Raw genomic sequence first — 17,621 nt, 5'->3', positions numbered from 1 at the left:
CGCATAAGACTGCAAGTATGACTGGCCAAAACTCCACAAAGACGTGGTGGAGTACTGCAGGAGTTGCCATCTGTGTCAGGTTGAGGGGAAACCCCAACCTACAGTGATACCTGCACCCTAAGTCCTGTACCGGTGTTAGGAGGACCCTTCAGCAGAGGGCTGGTGAATGGTAAGGGATCCCCACCGAGAACAAAAAGGGACAGGCAGGCACAGACTGGCAAAACGTTAGACAGAGAAGGGGAAAAGGTGACCAAGAGGGCAAATTAAAGGAAGTCCGGGAGGTATCCCAGATGAAAACCCTTACTGTCCGGTCACCCAATCCCGAAAAATGTGAAAAATTAGACCCCACATCCTCCTATGTAAATGCAGACACTAGAAGCACCCCACCAGAGTTGCTAACAGCAATTACAGGAATCTGCAGAGACAAAGGAGGATCTCTGGGGGGGGGGGGGGGGAGCAGAGAAACCGTAGGGTGATGCCTCACCTAGTTTAAGTGCCAAACGGGCGTGCAGTAGAGTCTGCACAAATACCTGCAGGCAGGAGTGCCCTCTGGGACAAGGGGATTAGCAAAGAATCCTCCCCCACAGTCAGAAAAAAAGCAAACGACCCATCCCCTGAAGTAAAAAGCCTTTGCATGACACAGTAAAGCAGAGTGTTCAGGATGGACCTGCCCACTACTGACTCTTTTTTTAAAAAAAATCTCCGCAGGAACAAAGACCCGAGGCAGCCATGGAAATGGGCAAATGGAAGAGAAACTTCCCAAAAAAAAAAAAACATGTTTATTGGGATGCCAAAAAGGGGCAATTAAAGCAGCACTGGCACCAAGAGAAGACAGGCTGTAATAAGTTTTAGGATTTATGAATGAATGGGAATAAATGAGAGAAATGCATGTTTTTTCCTGTATCTTACATTTTTCTCGACCCTTTTAATGAAATGCGCCTTTTCTTAAATTACATTTCATTCCGTTGTGTGTGGAGGTGTCATGCTAGGCGCCCACCTGCCAAGAATGAGGTACATTAATTTTGTCATGAACATTTATTTTAAACTGTTACTGGAGCGAAGAAGACTTGTTGAACAGATCGACCATGGCTGGAAAAGATATTTACATATTAACAGAGTGTGTTTGGAAGGATAAAGCAGCCATTCCCTGACACATTCAACCCACAATGGATTTTTGATCGCCAGATGTTGAAGGTGGGGGAGCTTGCATTCCCGGTTGACTGCTGAGATGGGCGAATACACAAACGGCCACGGTCAAACCAGCTAGTCACTTGACTAACCTGCTGGGCAACTTGACTTTTTTTGAATTTGTACTATCAGCTTGGGCAGAAAGCAGAATGCTCCTGGACTGAGAAGATCTCTCTCCTGTCTGCTCCCATTTCTTTCTCACAAGCCTCTGAATCCACTGAAGACACATGAACCCCAAGAGAGAAAACTCTCCTACAGCGAACAAGGTTTAAGAATACTGGGCCCCAACAGAAAGCAAGATCTACCTACAATCAAGGACTCTACAGTGAGCTTGAAGAACCGTTACAACTCTTCAGACATTGCCTCAAACCTTTTCACTATTTCTTCTGCTCTTTTCTATCTATTTGCGTGTGTATTGCATATACATGCTAGCATGGGCGTCAAACGAATCAGAGTTTAAGTTTAATAAATTTCAACTATTCTTCAAACACAAGAAAGCCTGTATGTGCTGTTTTCTTTGCCTTATAATTGGAAAGCAGTGAACAAGGATTAACCAAGGGAGAGCTAAAAACATGGTGTTTAAAATTAAACCCTATTACAGTAAGATCAGATGAAGGCTGAAAGGGAACCCTAGATCTCTTTCTCACCTGGTCGTAACAAGGAGGAAAGACTGATTTTTACTGTATTCTCCACCCACTCTTCCCTCCACCCCTCCCCACCATGGCTGGGGCACTTGGGAAGTGGGGCAGGACTGAATTTATCATTGGGTGTCATTCGTGACTCAGCTGGTAGCACACTGGCCTCTGAGTCGGAAGGTTGGGGGTTCAAGTTCCACTCCAGGACTTGAGCACAAAAACCAAGGCTGATACTCCAGTGCAATACTGTTGGAGGTGCTGTCTTTCAATTGATATATTAAACTGAGGCTCCATCTTCCCCCTCATATGGATGTAAAAGAACCTATGGCACTATTTTAAAAAAGAGTAGGAGAGTTATTCCCAGTGTCCTGACCAATATAGATCCCTCAATCAAAAACAGATTATCTGGTCATAATCACATTGCTGTTTGTGGGAGTTTGCTGTGAGCAAGCTGGTTTTCCTGCATTACAACAGCGAGTTTACTTCAAAAGTACTTCATTGGCTGTAAAGCGCAGAGATATCCGCTGGACGTGAAAGGCGCTATAGAAATGCAAGTCTTTCTTTCATTGTACCCTCTCACTGTGGCACCAACTGAATGGAGAGGTGGGAATAAAGTACAAGAGATACTCCCTCCACCCAATTTAGTTTGCCAAGTTTATTAGCGCTTATGGGAAATTGTATTGTAACCAAATTTTTTAAACCTATGAAAACAGATCACTTCCAGCAGTAACTCTCCTGCATATAAACCATGGGAGAAGTGATTAAGGCCAGTACATTCCTAAACACAGGGAGAATTTTTGTAAAGCTGTGGAAAGATCATCTTGCTCATACTTACAGAAGTATGGATGTTCCATTGCTTCCTTAGCTGTAAGTCTCTGCTGATGATCGTAGCGAAGTAGTTTGTCCAACAAATCCAAGGCCTCCGGACTGACCAGGTGCCGATTCTCACTGTGAATGAACTGTTCCCACCGCTTCCGAGAATGTCTGAGGAACAGTGGGTGCTTTATTAGAAAAGTGAACATCCCCAGGTGAAGCTCGCGAAAACACCAGCACTGAATATATCCCAGGAAAATTTAAGATACGATGTGTTCTGCCACACTTATTCATAAAATGCACCATTCATTAAATGAAGAAAATACATCAATTGCACTCAAAATAAATCCATGTTTACGCTGCCCCCTTACCAGATATGAATAGTAAATATCTATTGAGAAGGAACTGCTTATGGTTGACAAAATAGTGTGCTACCTTGAGGATCACCTAGTTTTTCCTAGGTCAGCCCTACGGTTTACCCTGATGACAGTAGAGATGTTTCGGAAATTAACTTTTCAGTGGTTACTCCCTCCCGATATGTGGGCTTAAAGATCAGCTTGCAGGAAATCCTCAGACTAGCAGAAATCATTTAAATTAAATTTTCTTCTTATACTCACTGGCCCAGAGTATCATTAAATCGAGGATCCAGTTCAATGTGATATTTCTTGAGGTAGTCAAACAATTCATCAGTTCCTAAAACCTTGGCAATACGAACAAGCTGGAAGAAAAATGTGAAAGATCATCGACCTGAAACATTAACTCTTTCTCTCTCCAGAGATAATGCCAGACCTGCTGAGTATTTCCAGCACTTTGTTTTTATTTCAGATTTCCAGCATCCGCAGTATTTTGCTTTTATTCCACTAAACTGCTCACTGATCCGAACATGGCTGGTGCCACACCTAATGAAATCTTGCCCACATGTCAAACAGCCACACTTGAGGTCCTGAAGAGGGTCTCACAAGCCATAAGTTGCCCATCACTGATCTACACCATTGCCCTACAGGCCTTTGAAGCACATTACCTAAAAGCAAAGTACCTGTTAATGCCTAGGTTCATGATGCAAGATGGAGTGAAAATGTCAGGCTGAAACAGAGCCTGTTTCTCCTTGATCATACAGGACAATAGGATTCACCCCAAATAGCTGATTTTAACAAGCAAGAACTACATTCTTTAATTCAGAGAGATTTATCGAGAATGGGAGTTCCTGTGCTCATTAGATGTGAATTGTAGAATCAAATCGGAGGACTGATTCCTGATGACTGGAAGTGCATCAAGAGAAGCACCATACAAAATGAACCAGGCACGGCATACAAACTTTGAATACTGATGCGGACATGTAAAACCAATTTTAATTTTAGTATCATTGAAATTGCCCAGTAAGGAAACAAACATATTATGAATGTTGGACTTTGTAACATGATTATGTTTTGAAAGTGATTTTAAAAGTTTAAGATGGAGTTCAAGAAGTTAGGTGACCTCACCTCTACCCTGCTGAAGGACAAGACAGCAATCTTGGTTACCAGGACAACAGGGAACACAAATCAAAGGTGTTTTTGAAAAAACAGAGACTGCAGGGGTCACACCTGAAGAATAATGGGTTTCACCCTCCCAGACTTTTGGATCATAAACAAGTAGCCAGTGTTTCTGAGGATATAAATGAACCAGGCAGCAGCTAACACCTGGGAACAATGGAAGGCCCAGGTGGGGCTGCTGAAACCAGACTTCTGGACATTGCATATTGGAAAAGGACAATAAGCTATTGATGTTTGACACTAGACTAATTTAACAGATTTTCTGAAGGCAGACATGCTGTACTGAAGACCAACAGTAGAGGCTCAGAGCAGGCTGTAAGGAAGACAACCAGACTGGCAGCATCGAAAGACGGAAACAACTGCTCGAAGAATCCTGATACAGCGAAAGGCTGCGAAGACTTGAACCCGTTTTGAAAGTTGATGTTTGCATAGGAGTAAAAGACCAATGGGATCACCATTATTCACAGAGGTCCAGGTCGAAAGTGCTCAGAGAAGTGAGCGAAGAGGACTTTGAGAAAAGTCTGGGAGATCCAACTGGGAAGAGTTTGGGACTTTTAACAGCAACAATGTCACCAAAGAGGACTGTGTAAGATACAAGCGTGGGATGAGCTTTTCAAGTATTTTAATAAGTAAATACCTTCTTTTGTAATTTGGGATAACACCTACTTACAAAGTACAGTTAATGGGGATTTCTTTTAGTTAACAGTAAGAATAAAAGTCTTAAACCGTGAAATATTGTGTAATTCTTGAATTTGGTCTGGAGGATCATATCTCGTATTTTTAACATTAACTGTCTCACTGAGGACTGAGATATATATGTTACGACAACATCAAAACATTTGTACCGAAACCAAGACACAAAAGTTTTGCAAGTTGGAACTGGCTGATTCCCACTGAGAAAGCAACAGCTGACAGTGCTGTGAATGACAGTGAAAACTGAGAATTTAGTGCAAAAGATGATCTGATTCTTATACAAAGAGCAAGCATGCAAACCCTTATTGAAGTTCTTGGAAGATAAACAAATGAAGTAATTACATCTCTGGAAAAAAAACTTTAGAACAACTGTCCTTATGGCAACGTTTAATTAAATCAATGAGTTATGTTTGACATTTACTACCTTGATGTGGTCAAGACTTATTTAGCCAGATGTGATCTACTCTAAGGCCTAAAGGAGACAGCAAAACTTGGCATGGCATCGGATGACAGCTCTACTTCATTGCTTTAAATGTTAGCTGATTTCCAGCCTTCTTCATCATTCAGCAGTGAGTGCTAGATTATCAAAACCCTACCTGGTCATAGTTATCATGCCCATGGAAGAAAGGCTCCTTACGGAATATCATGCTGGCCAACATACAGCCCAAACTCCACATGTCCAGGCTGTAATCATACATCTGGAAAAGAAAAGACAGCAGCTAAAGAAATGGTCTGACAAAAATTTCAGAGGTCATTCAAAACATCTGCATCAGAACACTTAAGCATATGCCAAAGATCGAATATATTTTCCAACTTTATGTGCCTTTCAAGCTCTATTTCCTGTATTTGAAAGGGAAGGCTTTATCCAGCTGAAATACACGATTATGGGTCAGGAGAAGTGAATCCCTAACCTTCTATTTCTTTTCCATGTGGAAAGCACTTGACCTCTCCTCAGTTCCTCACAAGAGCAAAGCCAAGATAAGAAACTCACTGTGTGAAGAAACATGGGTGCACAACATGATATAGGTTCCATCACATTCCCATGCCCAGAGGATTAGTTCATTTCACTTAGTTCAGAATTAGACTTTGAAACTCCTGTCCTGGTTGGACACCACTTCAACTGAATAGCAGAATGGATCGAGAAAATTAAACTTTTGTCTGGTATTCACTGGAACACATGATCCCTTCAATCACCATTAAAGCTAGATTTGGTACATTTTAATACTTATATAACCATCTCTCTTAAAAAATGCACACCTTAAAGCAATTTACAGCAGTTATGAGGACTGGATTTATTACCAGAAACAATGTCAAATTATTCTCCAAGTGGCTCCCAGTGAAAGGGCTCAACTTTTTTTTTTAAACTCAGGAACCTCTAGAATTGAGTTATTCACCATGTAAACCAATTAAGCCGTTACAGCTTTTAATGGGGAAGTAACATATCAAAACTTTCCCTTCTTGAAAAGCCAAGAATAGCCAACTGAACACCTGCTATTGACAACCATCTATATAGCACATCAGGCAACCACACACAAGTCCCTACGGACAGTAAGGCCTACTCAAGACTGCCGTCAAGCTCCGCAGAACTACTGGAAACAGGCCAGTCTCAAGCTATCATGGGCATTCAACGAGCTGAATTGTTCAAAACCAGCCAAGCTGGAGTTCTGAAAAGTAAATATGGTAAAAGTCCTTATAGAATGACTTCAGCCTGTGAGCAGACTATTTATGCACAAATCTGTGGTACTCAGCATGGCTTGCAGTCTGGCAGAAATTTTTAATTTGAAGTGGAGGGGGTATCATCTGTGAGTTAAGTCCAACTAAAGTGTAATCACAGTTACAAAGACTAAGTTTACAATATCACCATACACAACACAGACAGCAAACTTATCCCTCAATTAGTTTGTTTCCTCAATAGTACTGCACATACAGAAATGAACAACTTTACATTGAAGTAATGTTTCTTCTCTCCTTCCAATCCTTCGTTCCTGCCTAATATTCCAGCTTCACAAACGTATTTTCAAATGGCCCTTAAGTATTCAGATTATATCTTGTGTCTTGGGATAACAATGATTGAAATTTTGATTAGACAGGCAAGTACACTGCACAATGTTACACCCTTACTTAAGAAGGTGGAATGACTCTGGCTTGTATGAAGAGTATTTACAAAAGTTGTGTAAAATTGAGAGATATGAAGGAGGTGTAAAACAAAACATTTAGTCCAGTTGAGGTGCCAAATCTGAATGATAGCCATGATCGTAGTGAATGGCGGAGAAGGCTCGATGGGCCATATGGTCTACTCCCGCTCCTATTTTTGTGCTCTTGGTTCACATTCTCAATAACGCTACATGGTAAGTTAGTGCTAGTAAAAAGGCACTGATCAGAAATCAGGGAAATCAAAAGGAGAGTCATTAGGACTTCTCTCTCACAAACAGTCAAGGCTCAGAAGAGAGTAGCAGCGGCACAAATAGACAAATAGAAATAAATGGATTTGATATAATTGCCATTACAGAGACATGGTTGCAAGGCAACCAAGGGGGAGAAATGGATATTCCACATTTTGAAAAGACAGGCAGAATAGGAGTAGCTCTGATAATAAGGGATAACCGAAGGACAGTCGTAAGAAAGGATCTTGGCTCAGAAGATTAGGAAGTAGAATCAGTATGGGGAGATCAGGAATAACAAGGGCCAGAAAACACTGGTGGGAGTAGCTTATAGGCCCCCTAACAGTAGTTATACCATTGGACAGAACATTAAGCAAAAAATAATTGGAGCTTTTAATAAAGACAATGTCACAACCGCGTGGGACTGGAATCTTCATATAGACTGGACAAATCAAATTCGCAAAGGTAGTCTGAAATATGAGTTTGTAGAATACTTTCAAGACAGCTTTCTAGAACAATACGTTGTGAACCCAACTAGGAACAAAGCTATTTTAGATCTAGTATTGTGTAATGAAGCAGTGTTAATTAATAATCTCATAGTACAGTCTTGGTGGGCCGAAGGGCCTGTTTCAGTGCTGTATCTCTAAACTAAACTAAACTAAAAGGTTCTCTGGGAAAAAGTAACAGCACAATTGAATTCCATATTAACTTTAAGAGTGACATACACTAGTCCAAAACAAGAATCTTAAACTTTAAAGCAACTACATACTTATGAGGGGAGAGCTGGCTAAGGTTGGTTGGGTAAAATAGACTGAAAGCTATGTCTGTAAATAAACAGTGGGAAACATGTAAATAAATGATTCAAAATGTTCAACAAAAATACATTCTATGATTCAACAAAAATACATTTTATGAAAAACTAAAAACTCAACAAGATCAATCCATCCGTGGCTTACTCGGGAAGTTAAGGATACTATTAGATTAAAAAAGAGGCTTCTAATGTTGCAAAGGATAGTACTAAACCTGGGGATTGGACCGGTTTTAGAAACCAGCAAAAAATGACCAAAAGGTTGATCAAAAGAGGAAAAAGTAGAATGAGTAAATTATCCAGGAATATAAAATGGATTGCAAGAGTTTTTAGAAGTACATAAAGAGGAGAGTAGCTAAAGTAAATGTTGATCCCTTAGAGGTGAAAACAGGAGAAATTATGAGGAATGAGGAGATGGCAGAGACTTTGAACAAATATTGATGTCTGCCTTCACAGTAGAAGACAAATTAAATACCAGAAAAAGAGGGGAAGCAAGGGGCTAAATAAGAGTTAGGAACTTAAAGTAATTAAGATCAGCAGAGAAAAAGCTTGAGTAACTTGTGGGATGACTGACAAATCCCCAGGGCCTGATGCCCTCAGGGTTCTGAGAGATAGTGGAGACACTGGTTATGATTTTCCAAAATTCCTTAGATTCGAGAACAGTCCCAGAGGATTGGAAGTTAGCAAATGTAACACCGCTATTCAAGAAAGGAGGGAGAGAGAAAACGGGGACCTGCAGACCAGTTAGCTGATGCCAGTCATCGGGAAAATGCTGGAATCTATTCAGGAAGTCTTAATGCACTGAGAAAATGATAGTATGCTCAGACAGAGTCAACATGGTTTTACGAAAGGAAAGTCGTATTTGACAAATTTATTTGAGTTTTTGAGGATGTAACTGGTAGGATAGACAAAAGGGGAGCCAGTGGATACTTGAATTTCCAAAAGACATTCAATCAGGTGCCACACAAAAGCGGAATAGGCAAGATAAGAGCTCATGGAGTTGGGGCTAATATATTAGCATGGATGGAGGATTGCTCAATGGACAGAAAGAGAGTAGGGATAAACGGGCATTTTCAAGTTGGCAGGCTGCAACTAGCGAGGTGCCGCAAGGATCAGTGCTGGGGCCTCAGCTATTTACAATCTATATTTTATTGACTTAGACAAAAAGATCAAGAATAAAACATCCAAGTTTTCTGACAATATAAAGCTGGTTGGGAATGTAAGCTCTGAGGAGGACACAGGTTGCAAAAAGATATAGACACGTTAAATGAATAACAAGGTGGCAGATGGAGTAGAATGTGGGGCGAATGAGGTTATTTACTTTGGTAATATGAATAGAAGAGCAGAATTTTTTTTTAAAAGTCAAACTTTTAAATGCTGATGTTGAGAGGCTTGTGTGTACTCGTACAAGGAACACAGCATGCAGGTACAGCAAGCAATTAGGAAGGCAAATGGCATGTTGGCCTTTATCGCAAGGGGACTGGAGTACAAGATCAAGGAAGTCTTGCAACAATTCTATAGGACTTTGGTGAGACCACAGCTGGAGTATTTGCGCAGTTTGGTCTCCATATTTAAGAAAGGATATACTTGCGTTGGAGGCGGTACAGCAAAGGTTCACTAGATTGGTTCCTGGGATGAGAGGGCTGTCCTATGATGACAGGCTGAGAAAATTGGGCCAAAAGCTTCAGAGTTTTAGAAGAATGACAGGTGCTCTCATTGAAACATAAAAGATTCTAAAGGGGCTTGACAGGGTAGATACTGAGGTTGCTTCCCCTAGCTGGGGAATCTAGAATACAGGAGCCCACCTCAGGATAAGGGGTCAATCATTTAGGACTGAGATGAGGAGAAACTTTTTCACTCAGAGTGTTGTGAATCTTTGGAATTCTCTAATCCAGAGAGTTGTGGGTGCTCCATCGTTGAGTACATTCAAGACTGGGATAGCTAGATTTTTGATCTGTGAGGGAATCAAAGGATATGGGGAGCGGGCAGGAAAATGAGGCAGGAGATTGGCCATGATCATACTAAATGGCAGAGCAGGCTGGAAAGGCCATGTGGACTATTCCTGCTCCTATCTCTTAAGCTCTTATGTTTTCATGGAGATTGGGGAAGATGTACAGAGTGAGGAGAATCAAGATGAGAAAGGGAGAACCTCAGGACAGAAAATCGTACATTATCTGCCCCACCCCCACCCCTTTAACAAGACATTCTGATCTCTGTACAGTGTAAGCCAGTATAAATCTTGCATCTTGCTTGTACCTGGTAGTCAACCAGCAGCTCAGGACCTTTGAAGTACCTGGAGGCCACTCTAACATTGTACTCCTGTTCAGGATGGTAAAACTCAGCCAGTCCCCAGTCAATCAACCGAAGCTGCAGAACAAATTGTTGTAGTAAAATAGCAGCTGGCATATTGAAACGACATGCAGTGCCATAGCTCAACTTTTAATGCAATTTATTTTCCCCACTAGCATTTATCACAAGAAATATGCTGAAAACAAAGATAATTATTTAGTTGCGTCAGATCTAGCACTAAAATGAAAGAAACAGAACAAGTCTAAAACATAGTCACTAGATGGAGCCAATGCACTTCAAACTGATATCCACACACGTGCACAGTATTTGGGGCACGATGGAACTCAACCAGTAGTGAGAATAAAGCTGCAGATTTGATCTTGTGCTCCACTTTCTGGCGTGAGCTTCATAGGATGGAGATTACAATATCTCCCTGGAAAGGGTAAGATCATCAGCCAATTCACTCCTGTGTCTCTGTAGTAATGGAACACGTTCAGCAGCAATTTCCAGAGAAAAGACACAACCAAACATGGAGAGAAGAGGATTGTATGCTCCCTTCAATAGAAAGCAAACAATCTCAAAAAAACCTAAAATGAGCAAAGAGCTGCGAAGCTGATCTTAAATGGCCTGAGGCAACCGAGTTACTTGATTCGGCACAGACGCCCATTCGTGTTAGCCCCCCGATCAGCTCACTGCTACAGCACTGGAAACAGCAGCCTCCCTCAGCTTCAGCAATGGAAACAACCTCCTCTGAATTCAGTTAAATTTTGCTTCACTTTAATGCACAGCATCTTATAAAAAACTCAAAAGAACTTTGAAGTGGCAGCCTGGTACTACAACACATTAGATAAAAAGAACCAAAGAGTACATTGCAGTTAACACCAAACGTTCACTCATGTCTATCATCCTGCAGCTCCCTCACCCCCCCCCCCCACACCAAACCTTTGAAACAGCATGACCTACAGCCAGCTCCATACCTTTCTCTGGGCATGGTCGATCATCACATTGTGTGGTTTCACGTCCCTGTGCATGATGCCCATACTGTGGCAGTAATCCAAGGCCTGTGGGAATAAGAGTATTACACAATTTTTCAAGCATATTTTCATACCTTTACTCCACACACTGTTTTTCTCCCCCCAACTCTGCTACAAGGCTATGTGAGCAACATGCTCTATGCATTGAGCCAGAATTTTAAACACAGCAACCTAGAATGGCTGATGTCAGAACATCTCTTCTCCCCACTGGAGGAACGGGCTTCCAAATTATCACAGCAACCTAGATGAGGAAGTCCTGCATGGATAAAAATCTGTATCTTATTCTGGAGAGTGCTGCAACCTGTCACAGTATCCCTCTTTTTAAAAAAATTATATAGAATCCCTTGAGATTCGGTCAAAATGGGCTACTTGAATTAAATCTAACAGAACCATGCAGAATTGACCACCTTCCAGTTTAATGCTGCTCACTGGTCAAATAAAAAAGGGCTGGTCCCTTTAATATGCTACCAATAATTGTTTAGTTTCTAAATATTTTGCCCAGTGCAAAAACCAGTGCACCTGCTTTCAATGGTGTAAGGAGGATCGCAAAAGCACCATCTTCCTATGATGGAAGAGGGCAGGGGAGAGAGTCATCTGCTCTGGATCAGACCACTTATCAAGAAGTGAGGGGCCCACCACCACTTGAATGTCAATCACTTGTTGGACACCAAGTGATGCAAACAATGGTGTGGGAGAAGCCTGGGCCTCACACCAATCCCTATCTGTGGTGGTGGCAGGGAGGGCACTGACACAGCAGGGATGACCTAGAAGGGAACAAAATCAGAAAGAAGCTAAAATCTATTACTGTTCAGTGAACACCATTCAAATGGTTAGCTATAATTTTCAGCTTCTAACTCACCTTCAAGATTTCATACATGTAGAACCGGATGTCATAATCCGTCAAGATCTGATACAGTTGCTAGACAAAGGGAGAGAAAAAAGGGGAAGTGGTCGGGAGGGGTGGGAAGGAAATTTAGCATGAGTGAGTAAAAAGGTTGCATCTGTGTCTGGATCAAACAGCATCATCAGTAAAATACAATTACCGCGCTGATTAGATGTACACGCACGTGCGAGCTCACCTTGAAGTCAGTGTTATCAATGTGCTCGAAAACAAGAGCTGGAGTCCTTGACTGTGGAAAGAACAGGATCATTACATGAGGTAAAGCATATAGCTAACATGTTAGAAACTCCCTCGGAAACCCAATTTTATCAACCATAAATGATCAGCAGGAAAGCTGCAGCGGACAAGACATCCTGTAACTGTGGCCAACATGAACCATTGCGAGGCAGAGGTTAAAAATGCATTTCGACAGTAGATGTCGCATTACTTTTTGATTGTGCAAAGTTGTGTCCTTAAGACACCGTTCCCCCTTTCCCTTTTTTTAAATGGACTGCATAATGAACCATCTCAACCAGGGGGTGGTGCACCAAACCTACTTCCGGGCTTCTGTCAGCAGTGTTCTCAAACTATCTGCTAGATGGCAACAGCAGTCTAAGGTAACTCCTCTTCTCTCCGGTAGAGGAGCACCGAATTCTGCTTAGCACTGTCATCCTCCCTATCCCCATTCCCTGCCCACCCACGGCTGAGATTGACCCGGAATGATTTTTATTTTAAGCATTATGCACACATTGTGTCCACAAAATCTGGTTTATCGATACTCTGGAATAAAATGGAAAGTTCAGAGAAGACAGAAATCATAGATTATGGGGGTTAAAAAAAAAAGCATAAAAGTATGCCAGAGACAATGCTGAGCTTTGTTCTGTAGTTTGTGAAACATGAACCAGGGTCAAATCCCAACGTAACTGTTCCTGTAGATGAAGAGTCGGGCGCCCAAGATATGACCCAGAAGCTCTGTTGGTCTGGGTCACAAAAGCCTAGCCAGTTCCTTTCTTCTTTCCTCACTTGTGAAAGGACAGTACGCATGAGGACAGAAGATGGGGAAAGAGGGGGAAAAAGACAATCCAAGTTGTGTATAGGGCTCCAGCTTTTTCTGTATGCAAGTTGTACTTTTGGGGCCTGAGCTCTCTGCAGAATCATATGCAGCCCCAAAGTTCCTCCAGTCACACAGTTTGCTAGTCAATGGAGCAGACCTGTTTTGAGGTCTCGGTCAATGCTGTTCTAAGTGCTAGGTAGGAGCCATATCAGAATGGCCTGGGAATGGTGGGGTGACTTGGGGAGAAATGTGGCTTGTGCAATGAGCACTCCCACCATTTGTTAAACTATCTGTCCTTTGCTCAACATCTCCCCGAAAACCTCTCAAGACACCATGAACAATGCATGGTGAAATCATTGCTCCCAAAACACTATTGCAAAAGTAGGGGTTGAGCGAGATTGGTCCCAGGAATGGTGGGTAGTGGATATAGGGCTGTGTTAGTGGTGTGTCCAATTAGAAGACAGATTAAGTTATAGTGTCTTATCACCTCAAAGTGCTTTATTTACAGTGAATTACTTTGAGTTATCTTTGTGGTCAACATGGCAGTCATTTTACACACAGCAAGATCCCACAAACAGCAATGAGATGATTAGTCAATTGGTTTTTGGTGGTGTTAATTGAAAGAGGAATATATGAGAACAATCCCTTGCTCCTCTTTAATCAATATCAGAAGATCTTTAATGCCCACCGGAACTAAAACAGGGCCCCAGCTTAACATCTCACAAAGGACAACCCTCTAACAATACAACACTCCCTCAGTACTGCTTCAAAGAGTGTCAGCCTAAATTATGTGCTCAAGTGTCAGCACGGGGCTTAAACCCACAATTATCTAACTCAGAGGAAAATGCACTACCATCTGAGCCAAGCTGACCAAACTAAGCATGCAACTGTTCAAAGTTGAATGTCGGAGTCTGAAATTGATCTGGAACAAGTCAGAGCAGTTACTCACCACAGGGTCCTTTACCACATCTAGCAGCTTGATGATGTTGGGGCCCCCACGGAGGTTCTCTAATATTTTGATCTCACGTTTTATTTTCTTCTTTTTCACAGGCTATAAAATTAATATAAAATATACTTATAAAACTATCTAATTCCACCGAAAGTAATTGGTGAACTAATGCAGAGGAGGATGCTACTCGGAGGATAATGCTGACATTTTTGCACTAAGATAAAATCTAACATTGCTTACTTTTTGCAGGTTGTTCAGAGACTAAATGAGAGAAGCTGTCACATTCCTCACTACTGTTTCTCTAGCCCTGCTGCCACACCACATTGCATAAACCTAGGGGTAGAAAGGTGATCTGCACCAACACTACTTTGTACCTAGCTGTTATGCGGTACAGCAGAGTGGCTTGGCATGACTTACCCTTCTGCTCCAGGAAAACTACAAGTCTGGCATGCTATACTTTACAAACAGGCCTTCATCAAGTTTAAAAAAAGATTAAAAAGCTGCAAAGCACACTGCAGTATTAACATAAGACCACTGGTATACTGAAATAAAAACATGATTTCTTTACACAAATGATTGAATTTGTTCAACAGCTTGACCATTTAAGTCTCAAACTTTGTCCGATAAAAGTTAATTACTGCGCATTAGGAAATAAACGTGATTACTGCACATTAGGGAATTAATGGGCAATAAGGATAAAGACTCATCCAAAACTCTGCTGTCCTTATCCTAACTCGCACCAAGTCCTGTTCACCCATCACCCCTGCGCTTGATGATCTACCTGCTCCCATTAACCTACTGCCTCAAATTTGAAATTCTTATACTGATCCATGGTTTCACCCGTTCCTTACTCTAACTTCTCAAGTGCTGCCACTCCCTCACCCCGATCTCTGACTCCAGCCTCTGGTGTGTCCTCCCAATCCCTTTAACCCCACCATTGGCAGTTATACCATCTTCTACTAGTCTCCATACTCTGGAATACTATACCGAAACACCTCTGCCTCTCCATCTCCCTCTCTTCCTTTAAGACCCTGCTTAAAACCCACCTCTTTTACGTAGCTTTTAGTCAGCCTTCTTAATATTATGAGCTGCAATCCATTTGGCCCTCAGTAATCAGGGAATCAATGTGACATCCAGAGCATTTTCAGTTTGATCTTGAAGATGTTTGCGTTTTATTTGTTGTTAAATATGTTTTAATATAAATGTTTTAACAGATGTAGTCAGAGAGTAATCATGAGGGTTCTGGACAGTGTAGATAGGGAGAAACTGTTCCCACTTGTGAAAGGTTCGAGAACAAGAGGGCGCAGATTTAAAGTATTTGGTAAGTGAGGACTGTGCAGAACTTTAAAAATCTCTAAATTTAATCCCTGAACAAGCAAAGAAAAGTCAGTCATGTTATAGTTTACCTTGGTGCAAAATTGCTAACACAATCCTCAAGAGTAACAGGAACAGGAGTTGGCCATTCAACCTCTGGAACCAGAAATGCTGTTCAATGACATAATGGCTGACCTGTATCTGAACTCCAGTTACCTGCCTTGGCTCCATATGCCATAATACCCTTGGCTAGCTAAAACTCATCAATCTTGGACATAAAATTATTCATTGAGCTAGCATCTACTGTTTTCTGTGATAGAGTTGCACACTTTTACCACCCTTTGCACGAAGTGTTCCCCAACTTCTCTCCGGAATAGATTGGCTCTAATTTTAAAGTATTATATCCCTTTGTTCTAGACTCACCCACCAACAGAAAAAGTTCCTATCTATCCTATAAATTCCTTTCAAAATCCTGAAAAGCTCAATCAAATCACCCCTTAACTCTATATACTTCAGGGAATACAAGTCTAGTTCATGTAATCTCTCATCACAATTTAATCCTTGGTGCCCTGGTTACACTCTGGTGAATCTGTGCTGCACTCCTTCCAAGACCAGTAAATCCTAAGGTGCAGTGCCCAGAACTATACCCAGTATTCCAGGTGTGGGTCGAACCAGGGCTTTGCACAGCTGTACCAAAACTTCCAGCCTTTTTGGGTTTTTTTGTATCCAACTACTACATTTTAGTGCTCTGTGTACATGGACCCCTAAATCTTTTTGGATCTCCACTGTTCTGAGCATTTCATCATTTAAAAAATACATGCATCTTTCCTTTTTTGGTCCAAAATGGATGACCTCACACTTACCTCTGTTAAAATCCGCCTCCTACAGTTTTGCCCAGTCAGTTAATCTATCAATGCCTGTTACTTTATGCTCACATCTACAATACTTACTATATCACCAATCTTTGTTTCAGCAACAAACTTGGATATATGGCTCTCTATTGCATTATCCAAGTCATTAATATACTGATATAGTGGGAGACCACTAGTCGCTTCCTTCTCATTGGAGTACAAACCCACTATTCCTACTCTGCCTTCTACCACACAACCAATCTCCCAAACCAGGTCAGTTATTTGCCTTCGATTCCATAAGCTTCAATTTTAGCTAACAGTCTCATTTTTTTTAATTCATTCATGGAATGTGGGCGACGCTGGCCAGGCTGGCATTTATTGCCCATCCCTAATTGCCCTTGAGAAGGTGGTGGTGATCTGCCTTCTTCAACCACTGCAGTCCATTTGGGGTAGGTATACCCAGTGCTGTTAGGAAGGGAGTTCCAGGATTTTGACCCCGCGACAGTGAAGGAACGGCGATATAGTTCCAAGTCAGGATGGTGCGTGACTTGCAGGGGAACTTGCAGGTGGTGGTGTTCCCATGTATTTGCTGCCCTTGTCCTTCTATTGGTAGAGGTCGTGGGTTTGGAAGGTGCTGTCTAAGGAGCCTTGGTGCATTGCTGCAGTGCATCTTGCAGATGGTACATACTGCTGCCATTGTGCATCGGTGGCGGAGGGAGTGAATGTTTGTAGATGAGGTGCCAATCAAGCGGGCTGCTTAGTCCTGGATGGTGTCGAGCTTCTTGAGTGTTGTTGGAGCTGCACCCATCCAGGCAAGTGGAGAGTATTCCATCACACTCCTGACTTATGCCTTGTAGATGCTGGACATGCTTTGGGGAGTCAGGTGGTGAGTTACTCGCCTCAGGATTCCTAGCCTCTGACCTGCTCTTGTAGCCATGGTATTAATATATTTTTTTATAATAGAGATACAGCACTGATACAGGCCCTTCGGCCCACCGAGTCTGTGCCGACCATCAACCACCCATTTATACTAATCTTACACTAATCCCATATTCCTACCACATCCCCACCTGTCCCTATATTTCCCTACCACCTACCTATACTCGGGGCAATTTATAATGGCCAATTAACCTATCAACCTGCAAGTCTTTGGCATGTGGGAGGAAACCGGAGCACCCGGAGGAAACCCACGCAGACACA

The 17,621-nt window shown here is 41.9% G+C and overlaps 1 protein-coding gene across 2 annotated transcripts in view; it reads right to left on the bottom strand.

Moving 5' to 3' along the window:
- The window catches only part of csnk2a2b (casein kinase 2, alpha prime polypeptide b), a 61,678-nt gene that overhangs the window by 4,308 nt on the left and 39,749 nt on the right, over nt 1-17,621 (bottom strand). Inside the window, exons 3-10 of one of the 2 annotated variants that reach the window (XM_068049702.1) lie at nt 14,257-14,358; nt 12,453-12,503; nt 12,233-12,292; nt 11,317-11,400; nt 10,307-10,417; nt 5,458-5,559; nt 3,254-3,354; nt 2,659-2,807 (exon numbers count right to left, since the gene is read on the bottom strand). In XM_068049702.1, the coding sequence (XP_067905803.1) occupies nt 2,659-2,807; nt 3,254-3,354; nt 5,458-5,559; nt 10,307-10,417; nt 11,317-11,400; nt 12,233-12,292; nt 12,453-12,503; nt 14,257-14,358 (760 nt within the window). The remainder of the gene's footprint in view (nt 1-2,658; nt 2,808-3,253; nt 3,355-5,457; nt 5,560-10,306; nt 10,418-11,316; nt 11,401-12,232; nt 12,293-12,452; nt 12,504-14,256; nt 14,359-17,621) is intronic. The other variant, XM_068049703.1, reaches the window with a different exon arrangement.

Source organism: Heterodontus francisci, chromosome 17 (assembly GCF_036365525.1).
Source record: "Heterodontus francisci isolate sHetFra1 chromosome 17, sHetFra1.hap1, whole genome shotgun sequence".
In the NCBI taxonomy this organism is placed as follows: domain Eukaryota; kingdom Metazoa; phylum Chordata; class Chondrichthyes; order Heterodontiformes; family Heterodontidae; genus Heterodontus; species Heterodontus francisci.
This window is presented reverse-complemented; position numbering and strand designations above follow the sequence as displayed.